The 19934-nt window shown below is 48.1% G+C and overlaps 7 protein-coding genes across 7 annotated transcripts; 3 read left to right on the top strand and 4 right to left on the bottom strand.

The window, feature by feature from the left end:
• Window positions 1-108: 108 nt before the first annotated feature.
• K441DRAFT_545931 (uncharacterized protein) lies at window positions 109-1376 on the bottom strand (the record flags this gene model as incomplete). Its single annotated transcript, XM_067642837.1, has 2 exons — window positions 109-1080; window positions 1131-1376. 2 exons carry the CDS (start codon window positions 1374-1376, stop codon window positions 109-111), a joined length of 1218 nt encoding a protein of 405 aa, XP_067507519.1.
• Window positions 1377-3409: 2033 nt separating this feature from the next.
• Window positions 3410-8147, top strand: K441DRAFT_703582 (ATP-binding cassette transporter ABC4). The gene is made up of 5 exons (XM_067653482.1): window positions 3410-4007; window positions 4062-4739; window positions 4799-5563; window positions 5614-7466; window positions 7526-8147. The coding sequence occupies exons 1-5, from the start codon at window positions 3609-3611 to the stop codon at window positions 7881-7883; spliced, it is 4053 nt and encodes a 1350-aa protein (XP_067507518.1). The 5' UTR covers window positions 3410-3608; the 3' UTR covers window positions 7884-8147.
• A 413-nt stretch (window positions 8148-8560) lies between these two features.
• K441DRAFT_674677 (uncharacterized protein) lies at window positions 8561-9320 on the bottom strand (the record flags this gene model as incomplete). Its single annotated transcript, XM_067650779.1, has 2 exons — window positions 8561-8926; window positions 8979-9320. 2 exons carry the CDS (start codon window positions 9318-9320, stop codon window positions 8561-8563), a joined length of 708 nt encoding a protein of 235 aa, XP_067507517.1.
• A 130-nt stretch (window positions 9321-9450) lies between these two features.
• Window positions 9451-11633, top strand: K441DRAFT_341627 (uncharacterized protein). Its single transcript, XM_067641270.1, has 5 exons — window positions 9451-9745; window positions 9803-9880; window positions 9934-10776; window positions 10837-10966; window positions 11035-11633. The coding sequence occupies exons 1-5, from the start codon at window positions 9596-9598 to the stop codon at window positions 11244-11246; spliced, it is 1413 nt and encodes a 470-aa protein (XP_067507516.1). The 5' UTR covers window positions 9451-9595; the 3' UTR covers window positions 11247-11633.
• Window positions 11573-13498, bottom strand: K441DRAFT_693857 (peptidyl-tRNA hydrolase; the record flags this gene model as incomplete). Its single annotated transcript, XM_067652678.1, has 4 exons — window positions 12683-13498; window positions 12424-12626; window positions 12072-12168; window positions 11573-11600 (listed from the first exon to the last, which is right to left on the bottom strand). The coding sequence occupies exons 1-4, from the start codon at window positions 13381-13383 to the stop codon at window positions 11573-11575; spliced, it is 1029 nt and encodes a 342-aa protein (XP_067507515.1). The 5' UTR covers window positions 13384-13498.
• Window positions 13499-13873: 375 nt separating this feature from the next.
• K441DRAFT_629892 (uncharacterized protein) lies at window positions 13874-17356 on the bottom strand. The gene is made up of 4 exons (XM_067646250.1): window positions 16367-17356; window positions 15998-16312; window positions 14596-15941; window positions 13874-14531 (listed from the first exon to the last, which is right to left on the bottom strand). The coding sequence occupies exons 1-4, from the start codon at window positions 16984-16986 to the stop codon at window positions 14332-14334; spliced, it is 2481 nt and encodes an 826-aa protein (XP_067507514.1). The 5' UTR covers window positions 16987-17356; the 3' UTR covers window positions 13874-14331.
• Window positions 17357-17489: 133 nt separating this feature from the next.
• K441DRAFT_604771 (uncharacterized protein) lies at window positions 17490-19115 on the top strand. Its single transcript, XM_067645351.1, has 7 exons — window positions 17490-17758; window positions 17877-18083; window positions 18157-18165; window positions 18249-18274; window positions 18329-18366; window positions 18423-18480; window positions 18547-19115. The coding sequence occupies exons 1-7, from the start codon at window positions 17708-17710 to the stop codon at window positions 18671-18673; spliced, it is 516 nt and encodes a 171-aa protein (XP_067507513.1). The 5' UTR covers window positions 17490-17707; the 3' UTR covers window positions 18674-19115.
• Window positions 19116-19934: the final 819 nt, after the last annotated feature.

Here is a 19934-nt window from a genome sequence, read left to right as displayed (position 1 = left end):
AGGTGTAAAACGGTAGGCTGGCAGTTCCTAGATAGTTGGGCAACTTCGAAGCACCTAATCAACGGTCGTTATATGGCGTCTCTTCTCGACAATTGAAGACGACATGTTTCAGTCGCTGTCATCATCGCTACCGTATCCTACCAAGGGCCCTGCGGCAGGTGCGGGTTTCTTCGCCGTTGTAAAAGTGACCCCTTTAAGCGCAGCGAGAGTCGAGTTTGACAATATGCCATTTCCGCCATTTCCACTAGCATTTCCGCTAGATTCTCCTTGCGGTGCATCTTCAATCAGTAACTGTTCCTCTGGTCCATCCAGCAGCTGCGCATCTGCAGCAGCTTCTAATGCCGCTTTCTCCTTCGCGTACCATACGTCATCCGGCGCATCATATCCATGTAACCCAAAACTTCCCTCGATCTTTCTCCTCTTTTTCTGATCAGGATCTCGACCTTCAATTTCGGCGACGTAGTCCGCGGGTAGCGCGCGTCGAATAGCCTCCGCCGCTTGCTCCTCTATCCGATGTGCCTCCCGCTTTTGCGCCTGTGGATTCGGGTCTACCGTCGCCCAGCGCACATTCAAAATTTCACTGTGATCCAAAGCTTGATGTGCCATAGCCTCCTTTGCAAACTGCGAGTTCGCCTCATTCGTGTATGTTACGAATGCCACACCTCGAGCTGTCAGAACACGAATCCGATCAATCTGCCCCCACTCCTGGAAATGCCGCGCGACGACTTCTTCAATGTCATCCGTTACGTGGATACGGCCAACGTATAAAGTGCGATTCTGGCGCATGAAAGATCCTACACCACCCATATCGTCCCGGTAATCGCTATGTTTGTCCCGTCCAAAGCAGTCGACGTTGGGGTTAAACAGGTCATGTATGCCCGGCAGTCGGTGTAAATACTCGCACTCTTGGCCTCGGGGGCAAAGGCCACGGGCGAAGAATAGGCAAAAGTAGCTACCGGGAATTTTGTCGGCGCGTGTGTACCCACTGTCCCTTGCTATGTTACAGCGACTCGGCGCGGCGGTTTTGGAGAGGTATTTGTCTTCTCGATCACCTCCGCTCCATTTATTATACCAGATGTTCTAGGTTGATGTTTAGTATGATATTCCTTTGTTATAGGCGTGAAACGTACGAATATGGTACCGGTCGGAGGAGGGGGCTCATTTTTGAAGGTGCTGGGATCGACCTGAGGTCTCGCGGGTCGCCTCTTTTTGCGGATGATCTTCTTAATCTTTTTTTCTGGATTGGTGGTTGTTAGGGCAGTTGCGGTGGCGGGTTCATTTGTAGCTCCTGGAGGAGATAGATGAGAGGTAGCGGCGGCAGGTTCTGTAGACACTTGTTCTGCTCCGGTAGTATCTAAATCTGTAGATGCAGTCATTGTTTCTGCGGGCATGTGCTGTACTTCTGCCATAGTGAGAGCGTCCTGAATTGTGGATTGTTTGGATGAGGCTGGACCTATGAAAGTAAGAATGCCGACTGTTCTGCTTGCAAGGTCAAGCCTTTAGTGAATCACGTGATTGGTATTTCCCTCCGACTCCAAAGCCATTGCGTTCCAACTCTGCAGGCTCAAGTCTTCTCTCGAAAGTTCCTATCAACCCTTGGATATGTTACCCCAGAGCAGCAGGATTAATGTTCTTCTCTTGAATTATGCACTGGGTATGATGTGGCTTTGTGTTTGCATGTCTGCGATGGCTGGGCTGGCTTACGGCGGTGTGTCCATTGCTTTTCACCAGTGTTTTCAGGTTCATAGCCCCTAGCGAATCTCAACAGCGGCACAAGAGCATTATATCAAAATGCAGTCAAATCTACTTTGAGCCACAGTCCCTTTATCAGAACGGCGCATTACTCTACTCACGGGATCCTATTACCGCCAAGAAACCGGACGCTAATTACTACACTAGCAGTCCACCACATTAATAATCATCTGCAGTCGTTTCCCTATACTACCCGCTCCCCTACGTGTTAAGGTTCTGGTCTACAGTCTGTACAGGTTCCAGTGTCCCCCCTGTGTGCGCGCGCAACACACACAGCAATTTCGGTAATCACTAGTCAAGCGCACCATCCAGCGTAGATACTGTGCGCGCTTGCCAAAAGTGCTGTGCACCCGCAAGAAAGGCAAAGCCTTAATTTTTTAAGCTTAGTTACAAGTGTTGCGCGCGCACACAGGGGGGACACCGGAACCTGTACAGACTGTAACCGGCAATTAGTATCCCCAACTTACTCTTGATTTTACCTTGCCGTAGTCCCTTATGGCTAAGGACGTTGTTAACCGCGCCCAATTAATTGCTCCTACTGCCGCTCCGAGGCCTAACCTTACACCCTTTTGCTTAATATTGCCGAATTACCTAGGATGCTGCTTGTGCTAGATGCCCCCGCGTTTAACTCTAAGCCCGTTGAACGGCAGCTTAACTATACGCTTGGATGTTTTAAGAAAGTCTGCGAAACATGCGTTAGTGCTACAAATATGTAAGGCTAGGGCCGCGCCGTCGCCGTGGGAGAGCGTATCCGGGAATTGTGGGCGCCATGTGGCTTCTGGAACGCACGTTCGCAGTGGCCCGTTCATAACTCGCGTAGTCGTGCCATTGGAGCTTGCAGAAGCGGGGACGTTGCTCGCAGCTCACGCCATGATGGACATGTCTTGAGCCGTTCCGGCGACCAGCCACACTTATCGTTTGGGACCAACTTCTACTCCAAAGAGGGTCTTGACCACGTACGCCCGGGTTCTTCTACAGGATAGTTACGACCTGGCCTTTACAACTAGCGAGTCCATCCAAGTTTGGATGATGCATCGACCATACTGCATGCAATGAGAGCACAAAGCATTAGGTCCAGGTCGACTGAATCGACGGTGGCCATATTTCTTTTAAACATCTGTTCCGTCAAGAGTTCTAGAAAGTGCAAGAAGTATTGCTGTTTAATGCTCGTTTCAAATGTTGTTCCGCTCGCCGAAGATCCCTGTCAGACTACGGACAACTATCATTCGTATCTGTCCATATTAGGTGATCATGGCAGAACGGACTACGGATTTGATGCGGAATATGATGTACAGGTAAGAGATGATGATGTCGGTGTCGGCAAGATCTACTGCCACCGATACCGACATGTTTGAAGCAATACACTACACTAACTTGATGACTTTCCTCTTAACGGATGGCTGTGCGTTCTGTGCGGCTCTCTTTGGTCAGGAAGAGACTGGGCCGAACGTTGACCTGCTGTGCCATGGCTGTCCGGTCTGTCTTTCGGGCATGTTCTGTGCCCACGAAGTGTATCTGGCCTGGTGGAGGAGGCTTCCATCAACGGACTACGGACTTCTTCTACCGATATAATATCTAACGTTCCTTTCCTTAAAGTCCTTCATGCCATTTATTAAAACACTTTCCTTTGGATGTCGTCATACATCTCTGTAGCATTCGTTGCCTTCTGAACAACCTTGACCAAGCAGCCTTAATCTCGTCATAACCCTGCTCCTATTCACAGCGCGAAGAAGCGCCCTTCCAATTCTTTAAATCGGACATCGGCAGAAAGGCTTGATCCAGAGAGCACACAGTCACTCCATCTCAAATCATAATAGGACCCAGAGTCTGGGATCTACTAAAATTCTACCGCCATCATGACCGTTACTGTCGAGTATGGCCGTAATCGGACGTCCACCTATCCAGCAAATCGGGCCACCGCGTATTCAACCTACTTTAGCTCATTCGAGTTATCAGATCTCTACGAAACCGTTGCCGAAGAGGAGAAGGCTTCAGCTGGTCAAGAACCATTACGTCCCGCAGACTTAGAATTGACGCCTCTGCCTACGGAACCTGTCCAAAAGAAAAAGGGAGTTGACCCGATTGATCTCCTCCCAGAGAATGAGAGGGAGGTTCTCTTGCGGCAATTGCAACACTCAACTCCTAAAGTGACTTACCTTAATCTCTATCGATATGCATCAAAGAGTGAACTCATTATTGTATTTATTTCTCTGTTCGCTGCGGCCATTGCAGGAATACTGGTACCAATGATGACTGTATGTAAACGGGAGACCTAAGGTTTTGCGCTTGTCCAACTAACCATATCCTAGGTCGTTTTCGGTCAACTCACATCATCCTTTCAAGCCATCTTTAGACACGAAATGGAGTATGACGCTTTTATCTCCCAATTAAAGAAACTCACCCTTGACTTCGTATATCTTGGCATTGGCGAATACATTTCAACCTATATTTGCACCGCTGGGAATCTCTATACTGGAGAACGCATTGCGGGTAGGATCAGGGAAAAGTATCTCGAAGGCATTTTGAGGCAAAACATCGGTTACTTCGACAAACTCGGCGCTGGGGAGATCACCACCCGCATCACGACGGATTCAAACACTGTTCAAGAAGGGATATCTGAGAAAGTCGGTCTTACCGTTAGCTCTATCGCGACATTCGTTACCGCATTCGTTGTTGGATTCATTAAATCCTGGAGACTCACATGCATACTGTCCGCAACAATCGTCACCATTGTCCTAATCATGACTACTGGTTCCACATTTATCATGAAGTTTACCAGGTCATCTTTTATTGCCTATGCGCGAGGTGGTGTCGTTGCCCAAGAGGCACTTACTTCAGTCCGAACTGCTAAGGCCTTCGGCACTGAAGAAAGATTGGCCCGCAAGTATGACACTGTATTAAACATGNCCGAGGGATGGGGGAGAAAGAGCAAATTCGTTATGGCCACCATGCTTGCATTTATGATGACTGTGGTCTACCTCAACTACGTAAGTCGGACCTTTGAGGAGGACATATTATTCGCAATTTATGAGACTGACAATGTTAGGGCCTCGCCTTCTGGATGGGATCTAAATTCCTTGTCAAAGGGGAGATAAATGTTGGGCAAATCGTCACCACCATGATGTCCATTATGATTGGCTCATTCGCACTTGGACATGTTGGACCCTTTATTCATGCTTTCCAAACAGCAACAGTTGCGGCATCCAAGATATACGCCACAATCGACAGAGTGTCCCCCATGGATCCGACATCGCTTACTGGCTATAAGCCGCCTGTTATCGAGGGAACTATTGAGCTACGTCGCGTTCGCCATATCTATCCTTCTCGGCCGGAGGTTGTGGTAATGAATGACGTTGACCTTGTTATCCCCGCTGGAAAGACCACTGCTCTTGTCGGAGCGTCGGGGTCCGGTAAAAGTACTATCATTGGCCTTGTGGAGAGATTCTACGATCCTGTTGGTGGAGAAGTTCTTCTAGATGGTCGTAATGTTCAGGGCCTTAACTTGCATTGGCTGAGACAACAGATCTCTTTGGTACAACAGGAGCCGGTCCTCTTTGCCACAACCATCTATAAGAACATTCGCTACGGACTCATTGGGACCCGGTATGAGTATTTACCGGACGAGCAAACCAGACAGCTTGTGATACAGGCCGCCAGATTCTCGAATGCGCACGATTTCATTGAGGCACTTCCAGAGGGTTACGAAACCAATGTTGGAGATCGTGGATTCTTGCTGTCAGGAGGGCAAAAGCAGCGCATTGCAATTGCTCGCGCCATTGTTAGCGATCCAAAGATCCTACTCTTGGATGAAGTAAGCCAAATTACCTATCTTACTACAAAATATTTGCTAAAGTGTACCAGGCGACTTCAGCTCTTGATACAAAGAGCGAAGGGGTTGTTCAAGCCGCCCTCGACAAGGCCGCTGAAGGACGGACTACGATTGTCATTGCCCACCGACTCTCTACCATCAGGAACGCCGATAATATTGTTGTAATGACAAAAGGCAAGATTATGGAACAGGGAAGCCACGAAGACCTGCTCGATAGACGCGGAGCTTACTGGAATCTCGTTGAGGCTCAGCGCATCGGTTCCAATGATCCTCGAGATGAAAAGACAGATTGGCTAGGCGACAACGATTCCGAATATCACGATACCGTAATTACGGATGAGCAGAGTATGACAGAAGTTGATCCCTACGACCGTGACCTTGCGAAACCAAATCGCAGAAACTCGATAAAGTTAGTATCCAGTATGGCCCTAAAAGACAAACTGCCAGATAAGCTAAAGGAGTATTCGCTATTTACCATCGTGAGGTTCATCTTAAGTTTCAACAAGCAAGAGTGGTATTTCATGTTGTGCGGTCTTTTCTGGTGTATCATTGCCGGCGGAGGTACTCCAGTACAATCTGTCTTTTTCGCCAAAACACTCAGTTCTCTCTCTCTTCCTCCAAGACAATACGACAAACTCCGATCCGATGTCAATTACTGGTGTGAGATGTACCTGATGCTTGCAGCTGTTCAATGGATCGCGTGGGCAGCTCAAGGATATTGCTTCGCGTATTGCTCCGAGAAACTCATCCACCGTGTTCGCGACAAAGCCTTCAGAACAATGCTACGTCAAGACGTTGCCTTTTTTGATGACGAGAAGAATACCGCTAGTAGGCTTACAACCAGATTGGGCACGGAAGCTACATTCCTGTCAGGATTAAGTGGATCGACTCTCGGCACGCTTCTCATGGCCATTACGACACTCTGTGCATCATTGTCCATTGCTCTCGTTATTGGGTGGAAATTGGCGCTTGTCTGCCTCGCCAGTGTACCTCTCCTGATGATTGCCGGTTTTTTGCGGTTTTGGCTCATCGCTAAATTTCAGCAAAGGGCGAAGGTGTGTTACGAAAAGTCTGCCGCCTTCGCTTGCGAGGCGACATCAGCTATCTTGACAGTTGCTTCTCTGACCGGGGAAGAGGACGTCTCGAAGCAGTATCATGTACGGATTGCTTCGCAGAACAAGGACAGTCTCAAGTCTATTTTACAGTCCTCAGCGCTCTTTGCCACCACTCAAGCGTTCAACTTCTGGTGCACTGGTCTCGGGTTTTACTATGGCGGCACGCTGATGGCTAAGGGCGAGTATGACATGTTCCAGTTCTTTGTCGTATTCTCTTCTATCATCTTCGGTGCACAGTCCGCCGGTAGCGTCTTCGCATTTGCCCCCGATGTTAGCAAGGCCCAACGTGCTGCTGCTGATTTCAAGACGCTATTCGAAGCCCGCCCCGAAATCGACGCATGGGCTCAAAGTGGTGAGAAAGTTCAAAACTTAGACGGCTACATCGAGTTTAAAGACGTCCATTTCCGTTATCCTACCAGGCCTAACCAACCCGTCCTTCGTGGCCTGAATATGTCCATTAAGCCAGGCCAGTACGTTGCCCTTGTCGGTTCTAGCGGTTGCGGGAAGAGTACCACTATTCAGCTTCTCGAGCGCTTCTATGATCCACTAGCCGGTGGCGTTTATGTAGACGGCAAAGAAATTTCCAGCTTGAATATTAACTCCTACCGGAAGCAAATTGCTCTTGTTGGTCAAGAGCCGACACTCTACTCAGGAACGATCCGAGATAATGTCGTGCTTGGTGCTGAACGGCCCGGTGTCAAACTATCAGAAGACGCTATTATCAAGGCGTGCAAAGACGCTAACATCTACGACTTCATCATGTCTCTACCGTAAGTTTCCTCTTTCATATGCTTGTACAAATTGAAGCCCCCACTAATAGCATATCTAGTGAGGGCTTTAACACTGCATGCGGCGCCAGAGGTGCTCTTCTCTCGGGTGGGCAAAAGCAACGTATTGCCATCGCACGTGCTCTTCTGCGTGACCCTAAGATCCTGCTCCTCGATGAGGCTACTTCCGCGTTGGACTCAGAGTCCGAGAAGGTCGTGCAAGCGGCGCTGGACGCGGCGGCACAAGGCCGAACCACCGTCGCCGTTGCTCATCGTCTCAGCACGATCCAACACGCTGACGTTATTTTCGTGTTTGATGCTGGCCAAGTTATAGAGGCTGGGACGCATAAGGAACTGATTGCAAAGAGAGGACGCTATTACGAATTGGTTAATCTACAGAGCTTAGAGAAGGCTGACTAGATGCCTCGGCAGTGTTTCATGGATGGTCTTTCTGATGCATAGCTATGGCGTTTTTTATTTTATTTTGACTTATGACCTTTGTTCATATTCCTCCCCTATTAGCAAGAGACGCTTTTGGGGATAATTTCTTGGACATGACTTCTTTTTCTTCACAATCGTTCGACGACCCTTATTAGGACGATTCTTGTACAATTAGGTGTCAGATGTGAGTAGAGGAAGAAATCTAAAATTCTAGATTAACTTCACATCAAACTCCATCAAAGCCGCATTCCCACTCTACACCACTTCCAAGTCGTCTTACCGCATTTCTCATTTGCATTAATCATCTGCAACAACCCAGAACGAATAGGATACCATTAGCGTGGAATATTGATGTCAGAGACGGCCGCGCCGTTGTCATTTCCACACACACGGTAAACTGTCCCAATCGGAGATTAAATCCTGGACAAGGAGGCAAAATCCTGCATAATACGGTCACAAAAGAGCGGTTCCCAGCGCCGAAAGGCTGGCGCCACCACGCGAGATTCTCCACCGTATAAGCAACTGGCGATATCCGTCGAGAAAAAAAAGTCCGTAGCGCAGGCACCTTGACCGAGTCGTGCTAAATGCTTTCAAAGGTGGCCAATCAGTGAGCTTATGTCAGGCCAATCAGGCTACGGAAAGCAGTGGCGCTTTTCTCAGTCCTTCACACCGATCCCAAATTCTTCTTGCACCTCGACGATCCGCACGCCACGTGCGTCGGCAATTAACCCCATCAGCCCTTGTCCGATATCTTTAATCTCGTTGTAGGTGTGAAGAAGCTTGATGTGCTGCGCTATGATGTTCTTGGCGGCGCCGAGAACGGCAGTATCAGGAGGACTGCTAGAGATAACCGAGGCGCTGGCTCCGGAGTCCGTGTCGGTGAGTATGGAAGCCGTCGGTTGGTTCTGGGCTTGGAGGAGGGATGATATGCTGGGAATAGAAGCGAAGGAGCCGAGAAGGGTAGCACGCTGAGCTGTCAGGTCTGCGATAGTTGTTGATGGGGACTTTAATGATTTTGGTGACTTATGAGTGGGAATTAGTAAAGCCAGGTGATGGAAATTCTGCAAGATATACCTGGAGTTTATGTCCTCCTTGTGGAGAACTGGTCTTACTTTTGCATTCTGTTGCTGATATTTGCTCTGGCTTCGTTGGCGTACCATTGAACTGAGTGTTAGTTGCTAGTTCCTTAGGTGAGTCAATGGATTTGTGGCAATCTTTTGTGTTGAGCATGACCTCTTCTGTGGTCTTGAAAGCTGCCGTTGCTACATCTTCGAGATCTTGGTGACAAGGGTCATCAACTTTGGCCGGATTTTGCCTAGTGGGACGGCTCACGGCTGATTCTGGAGATGATGGCAAGACTTCCTCCTCAGAGTCTGGTATTATTCTCAAAGCTTCCTCTGAAGTTACATTCTCCATGTTGAGCTGTGGTGATCCTTCTGAACCAAAAAAACCCAACTGGGTAGTCCGCGATGTCGTAGCGTCGCTCGGCACCGAGGGGCACTATGTACGTAAGCAAGCTTACGTTGTTTAGGGTGAAGCCCTCAACGCAGGAACAAAGCCAGCGCTGCCGAAACATCGAACGACTCCTTTCGCGCCGATCTCCCTCCAGTGAACACGTTATCTGGATGTATTTACTCCTCTGAAACCTCCTACTCCGGAGCTATCGCTTTTGTCGTCTTAGTTTCAATACCATGTTCGACCCGCGGAATGGAGCGGAGGCGATATTTAAAGCCTGGGGGACTCTCGCCATAGTTGTTTCCTGCTTTGCTGTAAGGACAACTGCGCATGAACACCATATGGATAAGATCGAGGAGGGACAAGCCGTTTCGGCAGATCCTATTGTATGTCGGGGCAGAGAAAAGGGATGAGTATAGAAGCGATGCTAATATATTGCTCAGGATACAATACTATGGGTTCATATCCTCATACAGACGCTGGCTTGGGGCGTGTTATTTCCTACGGGAATGGTTCTTGGTGTACATTTCCTACTATATGCCTCATGGCCTCCTATCTAACCCTCATTTTCCAGATCATACGGTCGCGATGGCATGTTCCTATGCAAACCACTGGCTCTGTTCTAGCTATCGTTGGCTACTTCCTTGGACACAAACATAAGGGTCGCCAATTCTCATCGAATATCCATTCTGCGTTTGCCCCAAGCTTAATGCTTATGTTGGTAATTCAGGTCGTCATGGGTGTATATCTAAAACTCCACCTTGAGAAGGGGATCCACGGCCGGATACGGAAGATTGTTGTCAAGGCCCACGGCGTCGTTGGAAAGTTGATGCCGATTGCCACTTGGGTTCAGATGGTATTTGGAGGAATCACGGCACTAGGATTCTGTCGAGGCGATCATGTTGGACAATGTCTGGCTCATTTTATCATGGGTGGCGCCTTCATCGCTTATGGTATCCTTCTGACCATCCTCTTGCTCGTTGGGCAGCTTTGGCTCAGGCGTACTGGACGGAGTCAGGAATTCTTCGACTCGCTCGTTATTGCGGCATGGGGCTGCGTCAACACATTCACGGAGCACCGATGGGGGGCAGCATGGGTTCACAACGACCTTCAACATACATCGATGGGCATAATTTGGTGGTGTGCTGGATTGGTCGGAATATGGCTGAGCAGGAAGAGAGACGGGAGACCGAAAAGGAATCTTATCCCCGGCATTGTCATCCTTCTCACTGGATACGCCATGTCTGCTCACCCGCAGACACTCCCGCTGTCAAACATGGTTCATTCAGTGTTTGGTTACACACTCATGGGCGCAGGTCTCACTCGGATAATTGAAGTATCCTTTGTTCTAAGAGATGCCAATGCTACTACGCATGATGGCTCTGACCCGAATAGTTTCCAATATCTCCCTCCATTTGTAAGTCAACTTAGACATAACTCCCTAATCTCTGTAGGATGATATTAATGTTGGTATTAGCTTCTCTATGCCTCTGGCTTCCTCTTCATGGGTGCCACAGAGGAGCAAATGCAGCTTCTCTCAGATGCTCATGTCACGCATGTTGCCTACGTTCTTATCCTTTATAGCATTGCATTTCTTCTATTTCTTTGTAAGTTACCCGTGTTCCTTATAACTGCTCTACCTTGAAATTACTCATTAACTGACCCCGCTCCTTAGTTGTCAATATGCTTCTCCACCTCTACGCTGTCCACGCATGGAGCGAGGACTCAAAATCGGATCCAGAGGCGCCACAAGTCAATGGCACAGCAAATGGNCATGCTCGAGGCTCTGACCGAAGAGTCCGTGATGCTGAGGAATTTGAGCTCGAAGGTCTTATTTCTGAAGATGAAGAAGCGGAGTCACCTATTGCTATAAAGGAGCACCGCTAAGCACATCCTATCCCTTGCAATGATACAATTCGCCCTCAGTTGTCGATAAGATCCAGCCCAATAGAACCAATCGGATTAAGTTGGTACGCCCAATTGTTATTTTACCAGTGCACGGATCACTTGATGGTAGGACGCTACCGTCGCATGGATACCTTCTACCTTTCTTATGGGCATTTTTAGGCGTTTAGTTAGCTAGGGGTGGGTCTTGGGATTATAATTCTTAAAGCTTGGGAGTCGTGGTACATTGACATTAAAGGAAATTCAATATATCCCAAATTCAAATCAATCCGTCTAACCTTGATATGAGCGTTTCTGCATGTGCAACCCTATCTTTTCAGGATCGTCTTCCTAAACCTAGGACATGTTCAGTATAATGGCGTTAAGGGGAAAATCCAATCAGATTCAGCTCTTAGCTGTGAGATATTCAAACGCTTTTCCCAAAGCTGGGCTCGATTCAATTACTCTGCCTAGCTCCTATATGATACAGATGTTTCATAAATGAAATGTCAAAATCAATAGTGAAAATGTTCTTAATGCAAATATATGGGCTGACAGGTAAATTCTCCATGATTGAGCGTTTGCATCGCCTCACCGTGCATCAACACGTGCATATACGCTGCGGTAACTGAAACAGTGTTCGTCCACTTTCCGAATGATAAAACGCACTGAAGTGCTTGGGAATATACAAATGAGATCAGCATATCTGACGCGGGAAGTGGCGCGGCCAACATAATCATCTTAGAACAAAAAGGGTGTGGTAATCCCAACCATTGATTCCATTACGCCGTGTATGAATAAAGCAAATCATCAAATAGTGCCACTCACCGTGAGCAGTCCACCAAGTTGCCTTCATTGACTGGGTCACCAGATTCTCGATCAACTATAGCAAGAATTATTTGAAGCGCCTTGTGTCTCTGCACAACTAGAATACATTTTACTCATATCTTCTCTAGTGCCATCACCTTCCAGACTAGAACAGCTATCCCGGCCAGCTCATGCTCTATCCCTAGATCCTAGAGAGCGGTCTCGGGCGCCTCTGACGAGGTCATTGCAACGACCTGTCTCATCATCATGACACGGCTCGGAGACATTCTAGCCTAGGCGGGCGTGCTTCTACAGTTGTGGCTTCGCATCACCATTTTCTTAACCAATCCTTCACCAGTCCTTCACCTCTTACCCTCCGCGATATCCCTTAGCAGCTCAATCACTTCTCCAACGTTGTCCTCAATAGTCGCCAACTCATTTGGTGACATCTTCTTCAATACATATCTTGCGACGGCATCTGGCTCTCTGCTAATTGGCCGCCCAATTCCAATGCCTATCCGCACCCATGGCGTATTCGGTAGGGCGGCCTGAACGCTCTTGAGACCGTTATGACCCCTTTTTTTCCATTAGCACTATTCAATCCTTCGCGCCGAGAAGCGTGGAAAACCCACCTTGCACTCCCACCTCGCCTAAAACTCACTTTCCCCAACTCCTTCTCCAACTCATCATGTATCACAACCAAGACGCCACCCTTCCCCTGACTCTTCTCCCACGCTCTCCACGCAGTTCCCACCGACTTCCCGCTCACATTCATGAGGCTGGGACTCTGCCACAGCGTCCAGTGATCCTCATCGGGCTGCAATTCCCATTGCTTCTTGCCGCTTCTCACAAACGGGATAAACGAGAATGTGGACGTGGTAATGGGAACACTGACGAGCCCGCCGCTGAGATTCTTGTCTTTAGTGAAGGGCGTGAAGGGCCGGATCAGGCGGATGCGATTGAGGATGGTGTGGCCAGCACTATGCAGCGTATTGGTGTAGGCAGGCGCAGGGTTGCCAATTGAGGCAACGAGAAGGGGAAGATTGGCACGGGACATAGGGCGTGTTATTGAAGGCGTCTCTATCCTGGAGATGGAAACGGGTACAGGGACGGTGGCGCTGGTTGAGGATTTGCGGGGCCGGCGGCGGGTCAGAGAGAGCTCATCTGTCTGTGACGCAATTCTCGATAGAGGAGAGGTGAGCTCGGCAACAGAATTGCGCCGTTTCCGTGCCTTGCGTTTCTCGCGATGGCTGGTTGGTGTTGGTGTCGGTTCGGTCAGTTTTTGCTGATCGCCACGGCTCGGACCGCTCAGCGGCGCGTTTGGGCGCGTCATGGTGACACTTTCGGTCGGTTTCTGGAATATAAGGTTGATTCTGAGGCCATGATGAGCTGAAGTGAATGCATGGTACTTATTTACCCGGTGAACAGCTCTGACTGTTCAAAGGATTGGTGCTCCGCCACGACAAAGCGAAACGCCAGGCCAATTTGTCAAGGCAGATGCGTCATTATGCATTACTCAGCGCGAAGTCACCAGCGTAACATTTTCAAACATGTTTTTGTATCTTGATGAGTCTTTTTATTTATTAATCGGATTTTAAATACAATGATTTAGAAGTATGATAATAACCTACGTCACTTTAGATGGCTGTGACTTGTGTCTCTCTTGTCCGCCAGAGCCCCAAGACTTCTATTTTGAAAGTCCATAATTTACGTCTTCGGATTCTGAGGTCTAACTTCCGTAAAATTTAGAGCGTCTCGTGGGGGAATTCAGGATTGTGTTGTGATTTGGGCTACCTTCCAGTGGTTCAGGGCGAAATGGTCATAGGTGTGAAACATATTGCTTTACCTAGCGTCTATCTAGGTACCAAGTCCACAAAAACCAGGTATCTGTCTTCTTGCCCATCCATGACCCCTACAACAACCCATAAACTATTTAGATAAGAAGCGAAAGCGCTTACCCTACCCAAATCCGAAACACTACCCGCTCGGTTTCGTTATCCAAACCCAAAAAAGAACTAGATGGCATTGACTACAGGCAGGTATCAAAACAAGATAAGGATGAACGGCGTATGACATGGAAGAAAGCCTCCACAACACGCCAGTGTGCAAAATTAGAAGATATGAAACAGTGTGTAAGACACCTCCTTCTAAACCCTTCCCCTTGAGGTCGTATCGTCGGAGACGGTCATAGGCGCGTAATATCGAATAAGCGAAAACGGTCTCATTCAGCCGGCTCGATGCCGGACTCGTGTCCTCCGTAGTGTGGCTATAGCTCGTGACTCTACCTGACGTTGGTAGAAACGTTCACAAAATGATTGCCCGTGGAGACTGGCATAGAAAATTTCAGTTCTAAGCTGTCATCCATTAGTGACATGCCAATGCCACTATCATCGTGGTCCTGCTCTGGGTGAGATGCATCCAGGCTCAGGTCTAGTTCGAAGGTGGACCGATCGAAATGTTCGTGAAATTTCCGATCGTTCACTACCAATCTTCAAGTTAGTCAACCCCTCAAAGCCTCACCAGCAATACAGATGTTGGAACTTACTCTCGTTTTCTGAAGGGCCGGTACCCTGCATAGTATCATCAACGGTTGTCATAAAGCTTTGGTTAGTGGTGAAGTCGGCACCAATGCTACTATATCGACTATCGTTATTGCTCCCACTACCGCCATTCATCATCGCACTATCAAGAGGGCCATCGACGACTCCTGGGGAGAGGGGGGGATGGTTGAAATTAGGCGGCTTATGGTCGAGAAAGCCGCCTAGTGAAGCCAACCAAAGGCTCATTTCATCAACAAAAACTTTAGTGATCCACCAGGAACCATAGCTCATACCATTCTCTACAGTTATCTCGCGGATGGCTGCGGATCCAATTGCGCTAATGCACTGGAGTAGAGTGCGCGTCTTTGCATGCGGAAACCTAGCAGGAAGACCAGCGAGAAAAGCAGCAAGCCTATCAATGACGGTCTCATTTGAAACGTTGCCATTGCCTGAATTTGATGCAGATTCTTGATAGTATGACCCGTTATCAAGCCACGGCGTGTTTAGGGGCAGAAGCAGCCCTCGAATTTCTTGAGTCAATATCTTGTACACCTCTTCGTACCCGCAATCAGGTAGTTCGCTTTCCATAATTCGCTTTGCATTGACGAACATGACCCAGTCGCTCCACATTTGATCGCGGTTCTGGTCAACCATAAGCATTACTGCTGCGGCGTGCGCTGTTGAGTTAACTCGTAGCATCCGATGAAGCAAATGCGCAAATAGTGTGGCAGGTTCGAGTTTGGCCTCAAGAACATGAAGGGGAAGGCCTTGGAAGACCTTGCTAATGTGTGTGTGCAGCGATTTCGATATCGTGTCAAGAAAGCGCAAAACAGTCGGAGGCGCTACTTGCAATGTAAGCTGAGAAACGTTGCGTATCATCTTTTGATACATCAGCCAGTCGCATTCTTTGATCCATGGTGCAATATCAGAGTGCGCAAAGAGCTTCTGAACAGGGACTGTCAATGTGCCGTGGAAAGAGGTGAAAAGACGGTAGAATTGCTTTTCCTTGCAGTATCGGATAGAGTCGATCAATGATGTGCAGTGAGTCCGGTACAATGCAGTTAACGCATTAGCAGCGTCCACATCGGTTTTAGGTGGTACATAATTGCGAATATCCGGCAATTCGATTTCTACGTTCTCCTCAAACGAGTCATGTCCCACGGGGGGAAACTTCAATTCTTGCTCATACATTTGAGATGTGGCACCTCCATGATGGAATCCTTGTGCGTAAGGGTTGGAGAATAAATGACCTCGCGACGATGCAGCGCTCTGGAATTCGTTGTTCTGGGGCTCAAAGACATGGTCATGAGGAGGGAATACTGCGGTATCTGCAGGTAGCCGTGGCATCGTACTGATGATAATGTTAAAATCATAATTGTAAGGGCAGTTGCATCGCTAAAAACTTACTTGAAATCAAGACGGGCGCTAATGGAGTTCTGTAGTGCTGGCTGGCTCGTTGCTCGGTTTCCATTAGTAGGCCTGTCTGTCTCACTACTATCTTGGTTGTCATCCGCAAGGGCTAGATCCACATAATGGTACTTTGATTCCCCCCTGACACCTAACCGCCTCGTCTGTATCCCAGGGAATATGACGCGCACAAGTTTGCCAAAAGATGCAGGGTTTAAGGGCACGACTCGTTCTGTTCCGCATCGTGTCGCATAGTGAGAATAGACGCGATTGCGAGGAACTGAAGTTTTGGCTGTCCTACATACTGCCTTTAACCTATTCGAATTGTGAGCCTTGGGAAACTCCATTGACCATTTAGAAAACCCTTACCATAACATTGCAAAGAGTTGTTTTGACTTCTCTGCTTTTGAAGTTCTTTCTGTTGCAATTACCTCTGCGGCCACTTCTTTCAACGCACGGCCTTCATTGCGTACGAGCATTTCTCGAAGCTCTTTATCATTTGTTGCACTAGACGCTGACCCCTTCTTCTTCTTTTCTTCCACTTCAGTTCCAGTAGGAGCGGGAGGTTGTGATTGACTTAGTGCTGCTTCCAAAGCCTGGTATATGGGCTGGGTAGACTGGACATGATCGAACGAATGAGCAGAAGGATTCGGGTCATTCTGTATGCCTTGGGATGTCATACTATCCGTCGCGGAAAGCGCGGACAGATTAAGAGACGGGTCAAGCGGCATGCTATCTCGCTGGCTAAGATGATGCGCTGCTTGCAGCAGAGCGGGTTCGAGCGGAGGGTATGTTGGGTGGATTTGCTGATGGGTGTATACATTTTGAGGCTGGCTGTTTGCTGGTTGATAGTGGGATGCTAGATTATGTGTTGGGTCATGTTGATCAAAGGACTGCAAGCTCGTCGTCGAGGCACGAGAAAGGGGTCGTTGTGTACTCTTAATTGACCCAGATGTAGTGGATCGTGACCGTCGGCCTGGGTTGGGCATCTTTATCGCTCTTTACCAAGCCTATGCTAACCTGGAATCGCAAGTTTGCCGTCAGCGTGTAATGTTTGGGTCGAGGTAAACAATCCCAATGCGCAGGCACGAATGCTGTAAACTAGGCAAGAGACTGACGGATGTGAGGACACTCGATCTGTAAGTATGAAAGGGCCTTCGAGCGCTGGACGTGCTGGCCGTGTAGGAGTCCTTCAAGCCGCGGGTTCCAGCTGATAATGGCGACGATTTGTTATGACGGAAGGTGGGCTAATCCGGGATTTCAAACATAAAAGAACAATGGTCATAAAATATAACTGAGTTAAAGTGCTAATAGAAGTAAGAAGTCGTCGCGGACGGCGTTTGGGCCTCGGATTGTGGCCAGGCGGTCTTTGTTTGGAAACGGCGGGTGGTGTTTATGTTGAGTTTCTTTGGCGAGACAACCGGGCCAGTGGTCACGTGCCTAACAACACAAAACGGTGAAAGGAAAATCAGTCAAATAGGGCAAAAATACAGGCAGAATTCATGGGGGCCTACCGTGCTCAGCAAGAATCGCCTAAATTACGTCGCTCCTACTTCGTCATTTTGTGGAACAAGCTTATTCTCGATTTCCTCCCACAAACACCGTTCATCTTTCTTTCAACAAAGACGCCAGCCACCACGCATTACACTCTCCAAACCTCCAGCATTTCTTCTTTTGAACCTCGAGCAGCTCCATAGCTATCCTCCAATCATGTCCATCCAAGAACGCACCCAGCATCACCTGTCGCAGCTCGACAAGGAGGTAAGCCCGTCACATGTGTCTGCCTTCGCCGGACTTGCGTTCCGGACAAATTGCTAGTCCTTCAAACGCCATGCTTGTAGGGCCTGGTCAGGAGGTGCTGACTATTGTGCCGTTATAGCTGTCGAAGTATCCTGCCCTCAACAATTTTGAGAAGCAGACGTCCATCCCGAAGGTCTACATGATTCTCGGTCTTGGCGCACTTTACTTCTTCCTAATCTTCTTCAACATTGCTGGCGAATTTCTCGTCAATATTGCCGGCTTTATCATCCCCGGCTACTACTCATTGGCGGCGCTTTTTAGTGCCTCCAAAGTTGATGATACTCAGGTGAGCAAAATTCCGTGGTCCCCACGGCAATTGTCGCTGTTTCCTTATTTTTTTTGTGCTAACTCAATTGCAGTGGTTGACGGTATGTCTTTATTCGAATTTCTAGAAAACCCCTCATTGGAAGCTCCACACGCACGTGATTGACTTAGCTGACTTGAAATCCAGTACTGGGTAGTTTATGCATTCTTAACGTAAGTGATTTCTGTACAACAGAGAAAAAATATACTTGCTGACCATACTTAAAGTGTTTTCGAGAGTGCTGTCAATGCCGTCTATTGGTTCCGTAAGAATTCCCGCAAGTATAGAGGACTTGAGCATGCTACTAAAATCCCACAATAGCATTCTACTACACGTTCAAGTTTGTGCTTGTGCTCTGGATGGCGCTTCCTCAAACCAGGTAAACTCAGTTCCCAGTTCTTTATTTTGTACCTCATGTATACCGATATTAAAAACTCCCACATAGTGGTGCCCAAATCATCTTCCGCTCCTTCCTCCAGCCGGTTTTCTCCCGCTATTTCTCCAATACTGGCTCGACATCAGCGAACCTACGCGCCCAGGCCGACCAGGCCGGCAAGCCTCACGCCATATAAATTGACAACAATGACTGACGATTCCAATGGAGTCTGATGAATTGGTTTGCTCTGTTTGCAACCTCTCACGTTGGTTACGGCTTTCAGGTCTTGGTCTGGTGCACAAATGATAGGCAAGGTGGAAATTTCTGGTGGATTTCTTCGATTGCCGCCTTGGATGACATTGACTGGTGGGTACGAATTGATGGAACTGCGAGCGGGAGTCTCTATAGATTGTATGGGAATAATGATACAATGTTTCTTTTGTTTCTGTCTAATATTCATCGTGTTACCCTTTAACATGGATAGTGAAAGGTTTCCAAAATCTACGCACCTCTCCTTAAAGTACACCTCACATGAAGCGCACTTGTGAATTGTGCATGCAAAAGGGGACCATGTCAACCGCTCTTACTCAATGACTTATTTCCTCTTAAACCAACATTATTACTCATACTGATTAGCCTCTTTGTTCTTTCAATCGCAGACCTTGCGTCATAGCCAAAAGCATCTAACGAAAGTGCTGGTCTTCTACAGTTGACTTGTAAGCCCTGGTCATTCCCGGATTTCCCTTATACCGATAAATTCTCAGACTAGCACCAACCATTGGATTCGCAATCAATCATAGCCGAACAACGGCCCACTATTGGAGTCACCAACCAAGATTGTAGACGATCAACTCGCAAACTCGACTAGGCCCCTAGGCGTAATATAGTAACAACTAATACCCTAACGGCCAGAGCCGCCAACACAAGCAGCTAGAAAACCTTTAACCCCCTCGGCCCGCCCAAAGAACCTCGACTGACGACGTACGGCTAGCTACCACAAGATGCGAACGGATCAGTCCTAAAAATAAGCGTGTATTACTCTACATAGACTTGGCTTATGAGAGTGCAATAGTTCGTACCTACTGTCAAATCTACGACGAAGCTTTACCCATGATCAACACTATCCTCCGCAAGCCTATAATCCCTCGCTTTCCTATGGATCACGAGCATGTCTACTAGCTACCGAGCATTCTTGAATTCTTTAGAGATGCACAGAACAGAATTTTTCCAGAAGCCATCCTAAGATGCTAAGGAAGGACTGGCCATTGCCTATATGTAGGTGGGCGCTACAGTGAGCATATGGTGGCCCATAGATTTAATAACTTAATCAAAAAATTCTTTAATAGATTGCAGCAAACGAAGCGGGTGGAGATCAGATTTCTGTTTGGACTCATAATGGACGGCGTAACTCCCTATGTCTACTATTACATCACAGAGGGTGCAGTGCGAACTTGTTC

The sequence above is a fragment of the Cenococcum geophilum genome, assembly GCF_001692895.1.
Source record: "Cenococcum geophilum 1.58 unplaced genomic scaffold K441scaffold_8, whole genome shotgun sequence".
In the NCBI taxonomy this organism is placed as follows: Eukaryota; Fungi; Ascomycota; class Dothideomycetes; order Gloniales; family Gloniaceae; genus Cenococcum; species Cenococcum geophilum.
Note: the sequence above shows the minus strand (reverse complement) of the source record. Positions and strands in the feature narration are given on the sequence as shown.